This window comes from Giraffa tippelskirchi, chromosome 3, assembly GCF_054371585.1.
Source record: "Giraffa tippelskirchi isolate mGirTip1 chromosome 3, T2T-mGirTip1v1.2.pri, whole genome shotgun sequence".
Classification (NCBI taxonomy): Eukaryota; Metazoa; Chordata; class Mammalia; order Artiodactyla; family Giraffidae; genus Giraffa; species Giraffa tippelskirchi.
In genome coordinates this window covers 97,846,091-97,860,494 of record NC_137277.1, presented here as the reverse complement: position 1 = coordinate 97,860,494, position 14,404 = coordinate 97,846,091, and the positions used below count along the sequence as shown (strand labels likewise).

Here is a 14,404-nt window from a genome sequence, read left to right as displayed (position 1 = left end):
TTCCACCTTGAATACTTTCAAAGACCTTCCACCAGTGGACATTTCCAATGCCCTCTACTACATCTGTCTTCTTTGACTTCTAGGCAACACTTGAGAGAGCTGACCACCTGTTCTACAGACTTCACTCCTCTTGGGCTTCTGTGATAATCTCTCAATTCTCCCAACATTTTACCATTTCTTTCCCCTGCTTTGCCTAATGCTCATCCTTCTCCCCACAGGTTCTCCCACAGAACCTGTGCTCCCCTAGGTCTGTCCAGATTCTTCTGGACACCTTCTCTTCCTGAACTGCTTTAACTTGTTCCAATGTGCCTTCTATGAAGTTTCAGGAGGTCCTGAGCTTCCTGCCCAGAACTCTAGTTCTGTATTTCTTGTTGGAAATTTCTGCCTACAGTTGGCGGGTGGGAAGGGTGGTAATGTGTGATTCGTGTGGCCAAATTAAAATGGCCAAACCAAGCTTATGGTCTTTCCTCAGAAACTAATTTATTGTGGCAGGGTGAATTCTCTAACCCCTTTGCCACCCAACCTGCCATCTTACATACTTCTGTAGAGGTGGGAATATTTAGTATAACCAAATGTACTTGTTGTACTACAGATGTTATAGATGACATGTACTATCAAGAAACAATCTGCTGGATAAGTACTCCACTCCAAAGAATGTGAGGATCCAGGCCAAACATGAAATGAGCACACCCATGTGACAAAGTCTCTACACTAACTTTAAGACAATCTCAGGGAAGCAGTAAAAATATTTAAAACCATCTCTTGGATCCAAAATGAGTTCTCCAAGTGGTTTGCACAAGGTGCCACTAGCCTTTTAGCCTGGATGATTCTTCCTTCAGAGACCGACATGGACACAGAAGGACCCTCTGCATCGCTGGTGCCTGAACTTTGAATCATGTCACTAGAATTTAGCACCTAACACCCCTCCCCAATTTATTTTTGTGCCTTAAAAAAATGTAGACAATCCTTGTAAGAGAATGGCTGGATTCTATCTTATCACTGAGCCCAGAGCAAGCAATGGAGCAGAAACTTCATTTCCCCATTCATTCAAGAGACCTAAGACTCTTTTTTCACCAATACCATCTCCAACCAGTCACCAGCTAAATCCTGTCAATTCTCTCTGTGCAATAAATTGAATCCACTCCGTCTATTATGTTCACACAGCCATTACTCCATTTTACAGCTTTGTCTCAACTGTCATTTATACTTTTGAGCTAGGGCTCTCCTCTCATCTGGGCTTCCCAGGTGGCAAAGTGGTAAAGAATCTGCCTGCCAATGCAGAAGAGACAAGAGACACAGCTTCGACGCCTGGGTTGGGAAGATCCCCTGGAGGAGGAGGAAAGGCAACCCACTCTAGTATTCTTGCCTGGAAAATCCCATGGACAGAGGAGCCTGGCAGGCTACATTGGACACAACTGAACACAGCCCAGCAGCTCCTCTCATACACAGCCCAGCAGCTCCTCTCATACACCTTAGCAAGCTTGACTCTATCCCTACTCTGCCCCCAAACCTCTACTCTGCAGTCCAGCTCACCTAAATTACTCACTCTTCCCCTAAAAGAGCTCAAGTATTCGACTAAACAACAAAACGAGGTAATCTTGCTTTCCTTCCATTTCCCCCTCAGACCCAACACCTCTTCCTTCCATCCGTCAGTGCTCTCTCCTTTCTGAAGTCCTGTAGCCTCTATGGAGTTCACCTCAAATGCCCTGATAAACTGAAAATCCCCCTGGATTACAAAGTAACAGCTTTAATGATTCTTACAGAAACTCTCACTGCCCCCATTATATATTACAGCTATCTGAGAAGAAGCCACTTCTCCCACCCCACTGCCCTTTCAAAAAGCTATAACCATAAGTATTCATGATCAAATAAATGCAAAGGATTATGACATGAGTAGTAGAGCAGTCTTGGTTCATGTTTAGTACAGAAATTAAATGTGAGGGAATTTGTCCACAAAACAGCTGTACTGAAATGCAGTTATAAGTCAAATGACAACAAGAGAAAACAATGCTAATTCCTCAATATTTTGAATAGCTCCTTTCCTGAAAAGTGATCTAGCAAATGAAATTCCATACATATAGCTTTATTTTCTCCTTGCTGACTCATATAAAGTGGTGTCCTAAAAATGTTTTTTAAAAAGTACAGAAGTCTTGTTGAGAGTGTATAAAACAGGAAAATACTGAGTTCATAAATATAAAAACTATGTGTCAGAAATAGGTGATTTCCAAAAACGTGATACAGGAATTGGCAGTAAAAATAAGAATATGTAGAAACTTGTAAAGAATAGGAAAGGACCACATCTCAAAGGTCAGAAACAAGTAGTACCTACACGCTAGGCTGAAATTCTCATTGACTTGAAAACTGAACTTTCACTGCAATTTTTAAACCTTAAAAATAGTATAATTTTCTAGATTTTTCTTCTCATTTTATCTTTTTCTTGATAACCAAAGGACTGTATGTTAAAAGGGGGACTGGAAGGCTGAAAAACAAATGTAAAGAGAATCATGAAAAGTAAATCATTCATGATTTCATCTACCAACAGAGGAAAACACTTGTTAATATTTTTGGCATATTTCCTTTCAGCCTCTTTTTTTAAAATGCATTTTTGAAGCTATATTGTATGCACAATTAACAAATGTAAATACGATTTCCCCAGTTTACATTACATTGCTTTGTATATTCATACACTTAAATAAAGTGGAGCTAAGATATATTTCTTTTTATCAGAGCACTACTATATTTACAAGTTTTATTGTAGCTGCTATTTAATAAGTGTTAAAAAACAATAGTTACGTTGATTCATTATTTTAATACAGAATTTAGTTTGCTCCATTTAACGTTTTCACCTTGTCCTAACTTCAGGAAAAGCTTATTACTTCTTTCTTCCTGTTATGTCTATCCTATTTTAAAATTTACCAAGCTTTTAGGATGTATTAAGCAAAGCATTCTCTACAGACTCAAGTTTAAAAACAAACACCCACTGAACACCTACAGATGTCCAATGAGAAAAAAAATGTTTATTTTTCTGAGAAAGGCAAAGATGGCACCTTTGAAAACCAAATATACAAACAAGACAAAGGAAAGGATTCAGGAAATCATCATGCACATACTAATAATCAAATCTGTCTGCTTTTGAGCAAATTAAAAGGCAGCATTTTTCATTAACAACAGTCATTAATGCTCTTTTTTCCCCCCTTCTCCAATCATATATTTGCATAAAATAAAGAACAGAGAGTTGAAAAGCTTTCTTTCCCCAAAGACATGGCAAACTCTGCTAACAAGAGCATAATACAGGACCACTGTCTTAAGATATGGTGGGATGCTCTTTTCTACATCTTTTTTGGATTTTTTTTTTTTTTTTAATGTGGTTGAAAGTCTTGTTTTCAAGCTCCAGATCCTTACCTTTTGGGAGGTTGCTCCCACTTTCTAAACAAAGTCCATTCTTAGAGACTGTGTCAAGGTCTCCCAGGATCACACAGTTCCTCCCAGGACCACCCACTGTTGCTTGCTTGGTAGGGACATTAATAATGATAACACCTTAGAAGGATTAATAACAACAACCCTGTGGAGTGTGCACTATTATCTTTATTTAACAGAAACTGAGGCTTTGTGAGGTTAACTGAAAAAGCATGCAAGTGACAGAGCCAGAACTTAAGCTGGGGCTCTTGCAATGAGGTTGAGTGATGGTTAATGAAGTTAAGATGTGAAATCTACATTACCAAGGCTCAAGGAATATCCTAAGAGGCAAGATTTTAGGAGGACAACATGGAAATAATTTTGTTTACAATTATCATTTCTTTTATAACTTGTTTAAAAAAGTGAGTCGGGTTCCCCAGAAATAGATAGGATTATTGGATTTGGCAAATAAAAACACACAGTACTGTGCAATATTTGAGATGTACTTACACTCAAATATTATTCATTGTTTATCTGAAATTCCAGTTTAACTTGGTGTCCTGTATGTTATCTGACAACCCTAGAGCAATGGCCTTTATGAAACAAACAAAAAACACTAATAAATTACAGAGCTAGAATTCCCAAAGCCGAAATCTGGGGTGCTCTGTGTGCCACATGTCTTTGGGAGGCCAAGGAAAGGGAAGTGTCATGAGGGCTACAGCTGTTCTTGACTGAGCTTCCTTCTTTTTCCTGGTAGCAGACAGAGCTTTTGACTCCAGAGACCAAGCTTTCACCAGCCAGGCCGTTTAAATTCACTGCCTCAAAATTCCTGACCTTTTCCTATTTTACATGGCCATTGTGAAGATTAAATATAGCTGAGGTTGGGAGGGGATATCATATATATCTTTAAATATTTATTGGCAGAGTGCTTTGGAAATACATTCTCAGAAACTTGGACGAGACAGTCTCCCCGCCACTCCTCCAAGAAAGGGCTTGAAAAGTATTACCAATATATGGTGAGCCCAGTTAACAGCAGACTCTAAAAGGAAGGAAAGAGCAAAAACAAGAAATATGTTTAAAACCTGACGTGAACTATGGAAAATGTAGTGAGATGCCAAAAGGGATACCTAGAGGAAAAACTGGATATCACTAATGATGAATTCCATACTTTCCAAATGGCTAAGGATTCTTATTTCAAACATTACCTTGACACATAAGGACTACTGAATCACAAACACATTGGAACAGCCTAGCAGAGAACCAGGAATTGGTATCTTCTGGATACCAATTTAACTATCTGCTAACTTCTCCTAAAAAAACCTCCAATATCAGTGGCTTGAGAAGGTTTACTCTCTTTAAAACAGACAAAAAACACAATAAATTGGAACTGGCTCAGTCAGTGTTCATTTAAACATTTCTCTGAACAACTTTAATCTTCAAACTTTAACAAAAACCCAATCGACTACACATAGATCGCTGTGAACAGAAACTGCTTGAAGAGGATTAATCACCAGCTTTGTATGTCATCCTCTAACAAGGCCAAACACTGAATCACTGTTGAATTCTTCACGTGCAGCTACACCCAGTTAATCTTCAAGAAAGCAGCAAACTATGTAAGTCTATTTAAACTGAGGAGATAAGTACTTCACTCATCAAAAGTTAGCAACTCTTATCGAGTACAGCTATTGGTTGGCAAGATCATTTGGAAAGAAAAGAAACACACACACACAAATTCTTATATTCACTGCTCTACCCCCAAAAGACCCACATGTAAACCACTGGGCAAAAAAAGAGGACTTGCTCAAAACCCTAAAAAAGGACATGCCTCAATTTGTAAAAAACCAAGCATATGACATAACTGAGTCAACTATCTCAAGAAAGCAGTTCCATAATGGAAGTAAAGAAACACAAAGGGGGAAGTACCTAATAAAACAGTTGAAAATAAAATGGAAATATTTATTTTCTCTAATTAAGGCCTTTTCAGCACAAAGCACTTTTTCTATGGAAACATACTAAAATATTTTCACAACTACAGAAGCAGTTTTCATTTTGGTTGTGGGGTGTGCTCATATAATCGGACTAGGTTTGCTTAATATCCTCTATCTGAAAGTCACATTTAACAATAACTGGACACGCAGACTTTTCCATTGAGACTAGAGCCAGCAATCTTTGCCTAGATACTGCCTCCTGGGTTATCACTCTACTCAAAGCATCTTACTCTGACCCGAGCCGAGCAGGTGTTATTTCTAACAAGCTTGTAGGCCTGTGATGCAGGAAAATCCTGTTTATTCTGGATGATGCCAGAGATCAGTGCTCCTTGATGCTCTCCACACACAACATGGAGTAGGAGGAGGATGAGCATCACCCACTGAAACTGGCTGACTCCGATATTTGTAAAGTTCTAAGAAGAAATCGTACAATCACTCCATAAAGCAATCCTTTTGACATCGATGCCAATCACCAATACCATGAACTCACTATCCAAGTCATCCACGTCATCACCCCTCCACCCTGTACCCCAGCCCCCAGTCCAGACAGCTGGGAGGAATCCCTAAACCAGACTTTCTGAGACTAGAAGGGTGATGAGCAGTGATGTGGAGAAGCTCTCTGTGAGTTTTCATTGAAATGTGCATGTAATAAGCAGGCTGCCGAGGTGTGGTAGTTTAAAGAGCTTGACTGCCAGGGTCCAAATCCTGGCTCCGCACTTTGGGTCATACAGACTGAGCATGGAACTTAAAACTATGCCTCAGTTTCCTCAACTGTAAAAATAAAGATATTATTACCTGCTCTGTAGGACTATCAAGATGACTAAATGAGTTAATCCACCTAAAGCACTGAGAACAGCAATCCACAGGCTGTAAGATGCTCAATGATGGTTTGCCACTAATATATATGTATAATACAAATGTGACTCTGGACCATTTTTTTCCAAAGGTGATTTTCAAGTATTCCTCACATTCAGTGTTTTCCTCAGGCAAATTATCTTAAATCAGCTCTAACAGCTGATTATATATTTCTACATTAAAATCAAACCGCACTATACACCTAAAACGTACCTATTCTTTCATCTAAATGAACAGTGTAATGCGAACTGAAAGGTGCAAGCTTGATATCACAAAATCTTCTAAGAAGCATTAATTAGACTTCCCATTTAGACTCTGCCAGGATGAGATCACAAAGTCACTCATGGTAACCAGGTCCCCGCGCTGGAAGTGTGTTTTCCCAGTGAATGGCTAAATACTAACAAAAGAAACCTTTGACTCAAAATACCACTGGTACCCGGGGTCTTGTGTCTGTATAATGCCTACACATTCATTTCTTTCTTCGCCTATAGAAAAAAAGAGTCTGTTTGTTTTTCTGATTCAGTCAGCCCTTTTAGTCTCTGAATCTAAGGAGAGCCCAGTGAAAAGAAGAGCATCTTATCAGCGTGCTCCAGACCAGCAGGCTGTCCCCCTCCACACACAAAACCTCCAGCCCCACACAGCAAAAGGCCTCGCCCTCAGAGCTTTTCCCCCATTTCAGAGCTAACACCCCGCCGGGTTTTGACAACAAATAAATGAATACACAAGGCCCTTACATAATTAGCCATCTTTTCAGGTAGAGGGAGGTGGGTGGGGGAGGAGGGTTCAGGAGAATATTCATTGTAAATCGGCTTCGTTTATGAAGTTGATGTAAGTGTACTGGATCCCAGGTATTTCTTTTAAATGAGGCCACAGGAAGAGAGTTCAGAGATGCCAGCTTCTGAATCTTGACAATTTTAGTATATACTTCAACCAAGTCACAAATGCAGATTTTTTTTTTTTTAATTAAAAGGAGGGACTTTTCTTAAGCCAGGCAAAAGTTCCATTTACTTGGACAGGAAGGGAACACGGACTAGGTGTGTTTACTGTCTTTTTAAGGGGAAGCTAACAAGTGAAAGACACAAGGACCAGAAAAAAATACTTTTGGACACTGCCACTGTGTTCAGAAAATTAGGACCACTTTCAGACATACTTATGCTAAGACATGCCTTCCCTCCCCCAAAATGACTCTGAGAACAAAAAGGACTAAACATAATCAATAACCCTGTGAACGCCTTTAGGAAAGCCACCAGGCATCGCTGTCATCTGTCATGATCTTAACAGAGCCGTGGTCTGCATGGAAGGATACAGTTTGATTGAATCATTATGGGGGTAATAACTTAATTGATTTGTCTCAGTGGCTAAGGATGTAGACAAGAGATATATTATGGAAGAAAAATATCTGCAATCGTGTTTTTGTTTTCTCAACAAGCATCTTGCCACTGACCTCTAAATCAGTTTAACCTTTTCTAAACAGACCTGCACATTTTTTACATAATTTAAGGCTACGTTTTGTATTTGCTGCTGCTGAAAGGCTCTGTGAGATTTATCACAACATGGCTTCAGTAACCTTCTTTTAAAAACAAAGATGAAAAACAAAACAAAAGGCTATGACTATCAGCTTCCAGCTCCACTCATTTTCCCGGCAGGGGATTTCGATCTAACCACTAAAGTGCCTTTGGAGTTCAATCTGTTAAAAAATGTATGAAACGGTATTAAAATAGGAAAAGGCATGTGTATGACTCAGGCTTATCCAAGTATCTCTGCAAGTAGGATGTCACAGGATTCCCCTGTGCTGCTGGAAACTGAAAACCTTGAGAAAGTGACAGTAGAAGTTCCTGTTTCTTTTTCTTTTTTTTTTTTAAATATATAAATGGGAGGGGGAGCGCGCGCGAACACACACACACACACACACACACACATATTGGTCTTCCGGGTTTAGTACGAATCGAGTAGGTTCTTTGAGGTTCCAAGTGAAGATTGTTGTAGCCCAGTGTTACGACTTATTATCTTACTCTTCCACACACAAAGGTTTCCAGAAAAAAACCCAAACTTGTTGCAGAGCTGGGCGAAGCCCCCAGCCCGGAGCGCTCCTGCTCTCGCCGCGCCGCCGCCCCTTCCCCTTCCTCCGTGTCCTGCCCGGCCCGGCCGGCGGGAGCGAGGGCATCTCCCCAGCTAAGGTCACCGGCCCGAGCCGTACCCGCGGGCCGCCTCCTGCGAAACAAGGTCACCGCCCAGCCCGGTCCCTCCGAGGAGGGCAGCGGCGTCTGGCCGGGCGCTGCCGCCTTTTGTAGATCGGGGCGGCCGGCCTCCGCGCGGCATCCCTGTCGCCGCCTCACCTGCTTGCGATAGGGCGTCCTGCAGCTGCTGCTGCCCCCGGGGTTGCCGCTGCTGCTGGGGAAGATCATCGCGGCGGGCGCGGGCGGCGGGCGCGGGGCAGCCTCGCCGCGAGGGGGAGGGCGCAGGGAGGGGGCCGGCCGGGGCCGCGGCCGCTCCGGGAACTCCCTCTCGCCGCGCGGCGGCGGCCGGCGGGGGCTGCAGCTCCGGGCTGACTTCTCCTCCGCCCTCGACCTCCCGAGTCGCCTAAAAGTGCGGCGCGGCGGCAGGCAGGACTCGGGCAGCTCGGGCGGCCGCCGCCCTGCGTGCCATGGACGGGAGTTCGCGCGCAGAGCTGGCGGCGCCGCGGACTCTCCCGGCGGCAGCGGAGGAGCAGCGCCGCCGCGTCCCCACCTACCGCGGCCTCAACCACCGCCCCGAGAGCGCGCCCGCCGGGGGCGGGGAGGCGGCCGCGCACCGCCTCGCGCCGCGCCCAGGCCCACCCGCGCCTCCCCGCCCTCCCGCCCGGCGCCGCGCCCGCCGCCCCGCCGGCCCGCCGGCCGGCCCCCAGGCGCTCCCTCCCGGGCTCGGGGCCGGGGCGGGGGCCACGCGGCCGGGGAAGCCGCCGGCGCCCCCGCTCCGGTGCAATGGTTGGGTCTGGCTCCCCGCATGCCGCACATTCCTTGGAGTAGCCAACCCCCCTCCTCTTTTCTTTTTTTTTTCCCCCTAGGCTCTTGGCCTCAGCACCCGCTGCAGCTTTGCACCCCGGCTCGAAGCCCCTTTTCAGGGCACCGCGTCGGGGATCACGCTAACACCTGGGTAGGAACCCAGCTGGTCCCAGTTCTATCTTTTCTTTCATCCTTCCAAACTACCCCCCCCACCCCTCTACCGTCCACCCTCCCAGAAAAGGTGCGAGCGATCACACCTACTTCAATGAACACACCAGCCTTCCATCAAACCTCTGCAAATCCCCGTTCCCCCAATTCGCACGCGAAAATTTTAGCAGAGAAAATAAGTCTCCACGCCCCACCCCCTCACCGCAAACACGCACAGTAAAGTTCGTGTTTCATTCCTATGCCAGAGTTTGGCAGGCTTACCTTCGAGATGCCAAAATCAAATAGCGCAAATCATTTCAAGCCATCGGTTTAGCAAGCCTTCTCGAAAACTGGAAGAGTACGATCCTTCTATATTTAATTATTAGATGCGACACAAATGTGTTCCACTGAAGGGACACAGAAACTGCAAAACAGGGACAAAGGGAGGAGGTAGTTTCCTTTGTTTTTCAACTGAAATTATTTAAGGCGATTCAAGATGCCCCCACTTTTTTTCCCCCTGATCAGCTTTGCATTCGTTAGCATATCAAGCCCAGATAGAACCTGAGCAATGCAGACGGCCTCTAGAGCAAGTTCCACAGGCAATGTGTGGATGGGCTACTGGGACAGTTGGCCTGTTCAGCAGAGACTATCAGGATAATATTACCACACTAAGCGGTCAATATTACAGCGTTCTTCCTTGGCCTCTGGCCTCTAACACCTCCCTGGAAAGGGCCATCTGCCATGATAATGAAAAATCCTAACTCGTCGAAGAAGTGAAGGCACTCAACTTCTGGCTGCCCTAGGAAAACAAAGTGGCCCCTATGGATATCGAAACTTCTAGCAAAGCTGTGACCATTCAAGGGTGTTACCAGCAGCAAGGAGCTGAAAAATATCCAACCTAGATACCCTTCCCACTGCTGACCTCGGGAACCACCTCGGTACACAGAGGGGCTCCAAACACTCTCTGACAAAAGTGATGAGAACTAGCAAGTCTCACCTACTTAAAAACTATATACACAAACTATACATATAATTTCTAATTCTCATTAAAAAAAGAAAAAGCAGCAGTAGTAAACTTACTCTAAGCACAGTACTAGGTGCACAGTTTGGCAAGTAAGAACTTGCTAGATAACATTCAGAGAAATGTATCTGTTATTTTAAATGATTGAATAAAAACAATGCAACTAACATTCAGTTCTGTGTTAATATATATACTATTTTAGGACTACTCCATGCCATTCTGGCTGCTCCTTCGCTGTCTCCAGGCTCTAGGTCCTTTTACCCCAAGTCATCAAACACAGGTATAAAATAGAAGGCTTTAGGTAGAACTGTTCAAGTCATAGATGCCTTTTGCTGAGAACTTAATGCCCAAGACCCCAGCAGTTCAAACCTGTCATCTATGGAAAAAATTCCATGTACAACCTCAGTTGTCATGACTGGTCTCTTAGGAAACCACAGTCTAAACCACAAAAGAACAGCATAGATTAATTTTTCTATGGCTCTGCTCTAAGGTCATGATGCTTTGGATACTGTGCTCTTCTAGAATGGGAAGACTTGATTTGATACCCTGCAGTTGTTTCACAGGGTTAAGACAAGATTTTAAATGATAATACAATTTAAATTGGACTACAAGAACAATTCTAATAACTAGGTAACTAAAACATACTAGGAACATTAAAACTATTTCAAGGACTATTTTTTTTTTTGATCTTTTTTTTTTTTTTAATAAATTTATTTATTTTAGTTGGGGGCTAATTACTTTACAATATTGTAATAGTTTTTGCCATACATTGACATGAATCAGCCATGGGTTTACATATGGTCGGAGACTTCAAGGACTATTTTTAAGAATAAAAATGATATCTAAATAGCAACAAAACAAAATGTTCTATATGGTGGATGGCATAAAAGGAAACAAGGAAAGGTGTATATTTATACAATGTCTACAAGCCAGGGTTCAAAAGTTCCAGACTCAGGAAGGTGCTACACACTTAACTAAGCACTGCAAAGAAAGGAGAAGATAGATTTTCCACCCTCAACAACTATAAAATGTAAAATATAACAAAGTCACTAAAGCCCAAATAATTTCAACCTAAGAGAAATAACAAATATTAAACCATACATATATAAAATATATACATATATAATCAATTATAAATATTCACAAGTGATTATTTGTAAATGGCTATAAGAAGAGATACTAGTGAGATTCATCTAGGAAAGTATATTTGACCTTTGAAAAATATTTTAGGACAAAGCAAGGAAGCATTCCAGAGAAACTGTAAGTTATCATGGTCAAAATTAGAGCTTTGGAATCGGCCCAGTAGATGCTCATCTTCCTGAAAGGGAAACTGAGACTTTGTTGAGTGGGCAGTCAGACAACAACCTCCAGCCTAGCTCAGCTGGTGGGTAAAGCTGTGGGAATCTGACCCAAGAGCAGTCAATCCACAGATAGTCCAGTGACCTATGACATGGCTGGGACTGAAAAAATGAGCAGAGCCAATCAGATCCTCACCCCTGGTAATCTGATTCAGAAAACTGAACCAGTTAGGAAAGGGGCAGAAACTGCAAGAGTGCCAGGGGTAGAGTTGAGGCCACAAAAAGCCAAAACCATACGCAAGCCAAGGTTATGAGGAAGCAGAAACTATGAGTAACAGGAAGCTGACTGGCAGCAAACGGAGAGGCAAGCAGATGCCAGGAGCGGGTGAGCACTTGGCGGGGACATGATGGAGTCCCTGAAGCTGCTCTGGCTCTTCAGACTGACAACAGCCCCTCTGTGTGTATGGGTAACCAGCCCCACCCCTCGTTCTTCAGATAGCTTAAGTGAATCTGGACTTTGCAATCCATGGGACAAAATTAAACAGCCAAACCGATCTGGCTCCACATTTCAGCTTTCCACTGACTAGCCACATGGCTTTGGGCAAGCCAGTTAACCTCTCTGAGTCTCAGACTCCTCACTGACTGTCCTAAGTATATCTATGGTACTCCAACCAAAGTGCCCCACTCAATAAATGGCAGCTATTATTATTGTTTTCCCAGGTTTTATAGTGGTGGTTTGTAGACTTAAGTGGGTATACTGTGTAAATAACTGCTATTAGTAAAGCTGGCTGATCATCAAAAGCAGGAGCAAGGGAGCAGGTTGAATGGACAAGTAAAAAAGACCAAATTTAGGTAAGGAGAGCCTGCATCTTTGAGAACTGTTTGCTGAATGGCTGAATGAAGATGCTTTCCAAGGCTTAATCCTAAGAGGTTAAAAAAAAATGTCTGACAGAAGGTCTGTTTCAAGAGCCTAGGTGAACTCAAGGTTTTCTCCCACGTTCGTTTTTGTCCTGTTTCCTTTAAAAAGGTTGTATGTTGGATCAGGGCCATTTCTGTATGAATGGGAAGACTGTGCGTGCTATCAGAGATCACACTGTGAGGCAAGAGGAGGCTATGAATGAGGCCAATAAGGACAGAGCCATCAGTACATGCAGGAGCCTGCAGCCTCATAGAGGAGATGAGATTTGGCGACTCCCAAGTGTTTGTAAAACCACAATTTGAGAATCTGAATTGAGAAGATATTTGTCCCATAGAAATATTTTGAAAATGAGACTTTCATTTATAAATTTCACATCTCATTTCACTTTCACAACAACCCTATGAAGTTAGAAGGGTTATTAGGCTTCATTTACTGATGAGAGGAAAACAAGTGAAGACTCACTGACTTAACCATAGAGTTAGGAAGTAGCAAGCTAATGTTCAAATCCAGACTGAGCGAGGGGTAAAAGACCCTGTCCTGTGCTCCTTCAACACTATAAAGCTGGGATTCAAAAAAGCCTTATAAATAATGCTCCAATTCCCAGGTGAGTACTTGTAACCCCTACAGCACTGAGTTGCTGGACACGAATAATGCAAGGCATTAGTGATAAGTGCCAGCCAAGTGGTACAGACAATTACGCACTGTGCAAGTCCACTGCAGGGTGAGATCGATACAGGATATAACAAGGGCGTGGGGAGCTCAGCTGTATAAATGTTTTTGTTTGAGGGACACTCAGAAAGAAGCATTCTGCAGATAAGAAAAACAAAAATGTGTGTGTGTGTGTCTGTATGAGAGAGAGAGAGATGGGTGGTATAAGAGAGAATGTAGACTTGGGGTGACTGCTGTTGAAATCATCACTTACCAATAAACTCCTTAAGGCAGCAGGGAAATCAAAAGGTAGGGGAGCCCCCCATTCCAACACATGTTACTGAGCCTCATAAAGGAAAGAAAGAAGCCTTTGAATAAAATTACTCAAAGTGTGGTGGGAGAGCTAAGCTTTGAAAGAAGGGGAAAAAACAGGGGTAGAGAAGATGTCCAATGAGATAAGAATAGAATACCTCTGTCAACAAAAGTGCAGACCTGTGGAAGGTTCTAATCCTCGATTGCTGCTAAAGCATTTCAAGCACCCTTTTTTATTTGAGTCACATTACAAACAGAAAATAAAAGGAGGAAAAATTCATCTAACATTACTTTACATTACAATATTTAAGGAATAAAACATAACCACATAGTAGGAGTCAGTGTAAGCAGTTCAAACTTTAAAAACTGTGTTTACATTTGAGAGGCTCTATGTCTAAAATATAACAAAAGCCTCTAGCTCCCAGCAAAGCAGGAAAAAAAAGAAAAAAGAAAAATATGAGGTCAGCAGATTCTTCAAATTTCTGTTCTTTCTTGATACAAAATAGAGTTGATAAAGTATCCTATTTCTAAACGAGCAGCAATATTTTCTATTATTTACTATTTTGCTTTTTTAAAAATCCTACAATCTTACTCTAGACCTAAAGTCTCCCTAGACACATATAAAATCACATGTGTATAAAAATGAAACTACTATAATAAAATAAAGCTATAGCTCTATAGCTATAATCCTGGAAGACATATAGAACAACATAAACATGGCCAAATTCTGATGAGTCTTATCAGAAGCAATATTCTAATGATTCTTAAATTTATCCTGGTAAACAAAACAGAAGAAATGGGCTTTGCCCTACTGCAGCTTCTCTGTATGGACTAATAAA

At 42.4% G+C, this 14,404-nt stretch overlaps 1 protein-coding gene across 30 annotated transcripts in view; it reads right to left on the bottom strand.

Moving 5' to 3' along the window:
• The window catches only part of RBMS1 (RNA binding motif single stranded interacting protein 1), a 217,850-nt gene that overhangs the window by 118,183 nt on the left and 85,263 nt on the right, over window positions 1-14,404 (bottom strand). For 10 of the 30 annotated variants that reach the window (XM_081582771.1, XM_081582777.1, XM_081582761.1 and 7 more), the window contains exon 2: window positions 9,650-9,791. The exons of 12 other annotated variants lie outside the window; for them this stretch is intronic. Coding sequence is in view for 8 of the 18 variants with exons in the window: in XM_081582744.1 (XP_081438870.1) it covers window positions 8,576-8,644 (69 nt within the window). In the remaining 10 variants the exon portion in view is untranslated. Of the gene's footprint in view, window positions 1-8,575; window positions 8,992-9,649; window positions 9,792-14,404 lie in introns of those variants that run through there. 8 more of the 30 variants (XM_081582744.1, XM_081582752.1, XM_081582748.1 and 5 more) reach the window with 1 other exon arrangement.